The sequence below is a fragment of the Aotus nancymaae genome, unplaced genomic scaffold, assembly GCF_030222135.1.
Source record: "Aotus nancymaae isolate 86718 unplaced genomic scaffold, 86718_ANA_hifiasm-v0.15.2.pri h1tg000041l, whole genome shotgun sequence".
NCBI classification, from domain to species: Eukaryota; Metazoa; Chordata; class Mammalia; order Primates; family Aotidae; genus Aotus; species Aotus nancymaae.
This window is the reverse complement of record NW_026988455.1, coordinates 12,948,380-12,954,379: the sequence shown is the minus strand read 5'-3', so window position 1 is coordinate 12,954,379 and position 6,000 is coordinate 12,948,380. Positions and strand designations below refer to the sequence as shown.

General features: G+C 43.3%; 1 protein-coding gene across 2 annotated transcripts in view; it reads right to left on the bottom strand.

The window, feature by feature from the left end:
- Positions 1–589: 589 nt before the first annotated feature.
- Positions 590–6,000, bottom strand: part of GLIS3 (GLIS family zinc finger 3) — a 488,252-nt gene continuing 482,841 nt past the window's right edge. For both annotated transcript variants that reach the window (XM_012454569.3, XM_012454570.3), the window contains 2 exons: positions 5,707–5,889; positions 590–4,819 (listed from right to left, as the gene is read on the bottom strand). In XM_012454569.3, coding sequence (XP_012309992.1) covers positions 4,683–4,819; positions 5,707–5,889 — 320 coding nt within the window. In that variant the 3' untranslated portion in view covers positions 590–4,682. The remainder of the gene's footprint in view (positions 4,820–5,706; positions 5,890–6,000) is intronic.

The following is a 6,000-nucleotide window of genomic DNA, read 5'->3' as shown; positions in this document are numbered from 1 at the left end:
GTGTTTGCTCTCTGACCCTGAGAGACCAGACAAGGTTCATGGGACCATTGTCCCTTCTGCTTTGTATCATCTCTTAAAATAATTCTCGAGTCTTAAATATATATAGTAAGCAAACTGTCAACTTTCTACGAATGGACTTTGAGAGGTGATCTCTTTTGGATTCACATGCTTGGCTAGCAGGTAAACCAGGTATGAGAATATTCCGACCCCATCCTCCCACACCCTGCCCCACCCAGATGGGAGCTGAGGAAGAAAGCTCATCACAGCCAATGAGGCAGGTAGTATTCTAAAGCATGCAGAGTGGACAAGATGAGGCAACCAGGGAGATAGTACCTGCCCCTTTCTCCAGGGCATCAGATCATGGGAAGCTGATGCTTGTGTCTTTCTCTGAACGGTTTTGGGAAAACAGGGCTGAAAAGACCCCCTCCTCCAACTGTCAGCTTGCCGAAATCCCAGCACCGGGAGTACCAAGCACTAGAGGCATTTCTGAAGCATGATGTAGAGCTACTTTGAAAAGGCATAAACCAACCCCAAATCCTAGCACACATTTATCCAGTTTGTGAAGCGGATTAATAGAATAACCAATAAAACATGTATAAAAGCTTTAATTAAATCTGATGAAATAAAACTTCATGTTTTATTTATGGACACTCCCAACATGTAAAGGATTCAGGGAGACATTCATTTTTACTGCCATTTCGTCCTCATATCTATAATTAAATCCAGGCTGCAGCTCTGGCCCAAAGCAATGCGGCATTTTAAAGCTGGACTTGAACATTCCCTCCCCCACATCTGCTTTTAATTATAATTACCATTCCCAGTATGTAGGAGGCTGATGGTAAAAACAAAATATTATAACAAACAAACAAACAATGATGGTTGCCATTGTGCTTTAAAGTGACAGGCTGAAGGAGGATTTTAGGCAGGAGGGCGTCTCCTCTATTTCCAGTTTTATTCTGTACCAAGTGCACAATCCCTTCATTTTACTTTTGACATATAAAAAGGACTTCATGAACAAGACAAAATAACTTATGATTATATGAAACATAACTGTGACAAATCACAAAACTATACATATTAATAGAAAAAAGTGTACCTAATTCTTTAAAAGATTTATGACAATAAGCACCAGATGTGCCTCTAGAGTAAAATCGGCCCCATATCCAGTATGATATATGCAGTTCATTTCTCTACGTGAGTGTATATAACTATGTACAAGAATCTGTGTGATTTATGGAAAACACATTCCCACTTTCCCCCCCAAAGTGCTTTATGTCAGCAACATTACGCAGGATGCTTTGCTGTCTGTACAAAGTAAATCTCTTCTTTTTTACACTCACTATTTCTCCAATGAGTGCTTTTTTTGCTTTATCTGTTGCCAAAAAAAAAGTAACTGCAGAAATTCCACACCACTAACAAAAAGTGCTATTTAAAAATGCTTCTATAAAATGACATGGCCAAAAAAGTCAAATAAAATACCAAATAATTAAACTGAACATGTACAGTCACTATTCCCAATACTTCAAGGCAACTGGAAAGTCAGGGTTCTCAAATGAGGGAGTTGAATTTATCCTTGTTCAAAACTGGTTTTAGGGTGCTGCTGTGCTTGACAGCTGACAATTTAAAAACAACTGAACAGAACCAACACTGTTATCAGTGGTAACTCTGCTGTGATCTACTAAAGACCTTATTTTCTATTATCGCTTATGTAATTTGAGGGAGACATAGGTAATAGGAGATACCCCACAGGACCAGTAAATATTTAAATAATATTTAACAGCTGATCAGAGGCTAAATTACAAACTGGCATTTTGATCATTTTGATGCAGTCTCTTTAGGGAATTAAGACAACACGGCAAATGAAATGTTTCTAGGCAGACTGATTCTTTTTAATGCAATAGGATAATTGTCTTTGCACTGTGTTTTCACAAGCACTAGTTTTTTGTTTTTTTAAAGGAGAATGACAATCTCTGTATGTTTATGAAAATGGTTACATATCAAGACTTAAAAAGACTGGGACATGAAAGGGAATGATTTCTTGAAGTTTCCACTTGTACTGCTGCAAAAATAATGACGAAAGTATATATAAATCTTCTGCAGTGTGAAAGTAAGCAAGGGACAAATTTTAAGGTCAGGAGAGACTCTAGAATCTAAGCATAGTGTGTGTAGTTGGGAAGGCATCTAATTGTGTCCTATCCTGAGGCCACAATCTCACACCTGTCGCTATCAGGAAAGGCCCACGGTTAGGAAGCAGGACTGCACTGGGTCCTGCTGCCTGTGTGCTCTGAGAGGCAAATGTCCCTCAGGGACTCCACATTGAGTTCCTGCTGAGGAAGGAGGGCTGCAGGTGCCTCTACTGCCTAGGTCTTCTTTAGAGTCCCTTTAGCCCAGGTAAAGTAAGAAAGAAGCAGGGTGACTGTGAGAGGCTACAGGAAGACTGGAGCCTGGTTGATAAGCAGCTCCTCCCAGGTCATGTCCATGGTTTCTAAAGTTGAGCTTCTGTTTTGTCCTCCTTCCCCTTTTCTACTTTAAATTACATAAAGTTGGGCAGGCCTGACAATGTTAACTGCAATCACAACCTTGCCTTTTCATCCTTTTTCTCATTGTACAAATGAAATGTATTTTGAGTTCCTTGTAAAGGCTTCCATATTTAAGTATGAATAGATGGTCTCTCTGAAGATAGCAGAGTTTTTTCTTTCTTTCCAGAGTGTGACAAAGGACACATGAGGGATGCTGCCAACTGTGAGTGTGCATATGTTAGGTCACTTGCTTAGGCCAAGTGACATGACCCACAAAATCTCCAAGAAGGGTGGTACTTTACATGCAGCCTTGGAGTTCACTTGTAAAGGAAGCCTGATGTGTGTCCTTTTGTAAAGAAGAGCAGGTTTTTCTAAAGTGGCGAACTCATCTCTTTCGCAGACTTAGATGTCTGTATGAAAGCTTTTCTTAGAACACAGCCCACTACTCAGAGGAACTTGATTGACCAAGTGCACTGGGAAAACGAAAACCACACTTGGTTCTTCATTCACCTCACTCTACTGCATGTTGGAATGAACTCTGGAATCAGGAAGAATACTTCCAATTGTGGGATTATAGAGACAGACTGGAAGGATCTCTCAGTATACAAACTGTCACAGAATCCTATCTAACACCAAGCTGTTTGACTTGTCTTGTTGAAGATTGTAGTGATCTCAGTTTGACAAACGGCATTGTTTCACCTTTGCTCAGAAAAACATTTTAAAAAGTGAGAAAAAATACTTGAAATATGATAGTACCAGAATGTCAGAACTTACTGTGTCTTTGTGATGGCCAGTTTTTATAGCTGATGCCCTAGGACTCGGGATCTGTGATAGCTATGTAAAGATGTCACAGAAAATGACTTCCTATTTAGGCTTGATATTTTCAACCAAGTGCTCTGGAAATTCCAGGACTTCAAACCTGGAACTCAGAAAAAGAATTGCCTCTTTCTGCAGACTTTAAGAACTGTCACCTCTACCTTCCCAAGACGATCAGGCAATAGTTGCTGGTGGGCATAGCTGAAACCACAGTCAGGAAGAGGGTAAAAGGGATGCAAAAAGAGGGTGGAGAGAAGTATAGGGATGAGACAGACAGACAGATGAGTGGATATCCTGAAAAACGTTAGTAAAATCTGTGCACTGGAAGTCAAGCATCACTAGTTTGGTCTTCTAAGGGAACCCGGTACACGACTCAGTCTGTCCGGTTCTCACATCTGGCACTTCTCTGGGCGCAGCACCAGAGTGGAGGCAATGGGTAAACCAGTTGAACAACGTTTTTATTGGAACGAAGTCTTTGAGGTGGAGTCACTAAACAGTCAACCCAGGAAGGTTCCTGCTACAGCACTGGTGGTGCGGGAGATGCCCACTCCATTTCCCTCAGGTAGCCTTTGCTAACTGCAAAGTAACATGCCAGAGCTGAGGCCAGACAGAACCACAGCTGTGCAAAATGTCAATAGCTGGGGCGATTACAACAATAATGATTTCCATCCAAAGAATAGACCTTTACATATTTTTTCCTTTTAGAGCAGGTATAAATAACAAGTCTTTAAAATGCAAAAACAAAGATAGGCTGCTGGCATATAAAACCTTATTTTGCTATTGCAGAAACACTGAGAAGGAACTGGTTAGCATGCGGCTGAGAAAAAGGAAACCCAGGGAGTTTCTAGGAGTTGAGACCACACTACGCTTTGGACGTGGATTTCCCTTGTTGTGCCTGGCTTTGTATAAGAAGCAGTGAGGGTGAAGATTAGGTGAGGCAGGTCACTATGTCTCTGGTAATTGGGTTCTTTTTCCCTATTTGGAGTTTTCAGACAGGGTCATCCCCAAACTACATTTCAGAGGCACATCATTTCATTGGTGTCCTTTAAGAGTTGACAGCCAGGAAGTAACAGGTATCCAACAGAGTGAGACTCTAAATTCCCTTTGAAAAGACAGGCCTGCCGGTCACCTAGTCCAGCAAACCCAGAGAGAAAAAGGAGCAACTGCAATGATTCCTGCAAAGCTAGTTCTGTCACTCAGTCCTGCCTTCCAAAAGACACATCAGTGACTCTGCAGGTCCCACGGACTGGGCTCACATCCTTTCTCATGCAGTCTGAGAGAGCAGGAAAACAAAAGGTGGCAAGCAACATCAGGGTCCTGGGTGTGCAGGAGTGGCCAAGACAGCTATTAGCCTTCGGTGTAGACAGAGGAGAGCTGGCTGGGACAGCGGTCCACAGCACTGATCTGCAAGAAGGTGGCGTCTTCAGCTCCGCTGCGGAGAGACTCCCCAAAGAGGTTTGAGGAACTTGAAGGTAAATCATACACTGGAAGAGAAAGAACACAGCAAGTCAGTAACTCCTTACCCATGCCACACCCACTGAAAATGCACTACAGTAATGCAGCTCATCAAGTGAAAACTGGGGGCTAAGGAGGCAACCATGCCAGCCTGGGCCCTATGGTGAGTCTCTGTTCTCAGCAACCTTAGTGAGGGAGGAGGCCGAGTTGCAGGCAGCTGCTAAAATATGACTGCACAAAAGATGGGCTGAGTCGAAGTAAAAGAAAAGTGTTCTAGGGAAGGCTGGGGCTTGCCTCAAAAGGAGGTGATGTTAAAGTTGAGTTGTAAAAGAGAATAGAATTATCACAGATGGAGAAATTGGGAAAGAACATTCCAGAAGGAGGAAACAGAACAAAGACAGAAGGAGAAGCATGTGGGGTCAAGGGTGCTGGCAAAACTCAGATGAAGAGCATGTAGGGAAAAATGTGCGTGGGCAGGTGTGGAGAGCTGAATCAGGTCTAACTCATGAGGGCTCTGAATGCCATGCTGGACAGGCGAATTTATTCTCTAGGCAATTGAAAACTAATCTATTTGAACAGGAAAGTGGCATATTTTATCCTTCATTTTGGGGAGGCAATGTTCATGGTAGTATGGAGGGCAGAATGGTGAAGATGAGAAATCAGGTCAGGGAGCCTTACTGGAAGGTTATGGCCATAGTCTGGGAGAGATATGATGGCTCCTGAACCAGGGTGGTGGAAGAGGGGCTGAAGGAGGGCTGGAGAGGAAGGTGAAGAGGAGAGACATTTCAGTGGTCATTCAGCAGAATTTGATGCTGTCATGTGCTTGGTCAAGTCTAACCCAGGTTGGTCACAAGCAGCCCACATGGTCTCTCCTGTCACTTGACAGGAGTTTCTAAGTCACAGACACCCAACACACCTGTAATGCCCGAGTGAGTTGAGAAGGCTCTGTGGAAAACATCAAAACCGGCCTGGCCCACGGATGTAGGGACCAGGCAGTCCTCAAAGGAAGGCACCACACTGCAGGAGCTGACAGGCGGCACAGTTCTCTGGGAATCGGGGTAATGTGGGGGGCAGAACGTCTGCAGCTGCCCATAAAATCCTGAAACACAAGCATGGCACTGAGCTCCTTTGGGCACAAGTTCCACAGATCATTCCAACCCAACTAGAACCTCACTCAGCCTGGCTTCATATGACCAATGCCTTTAGCTCT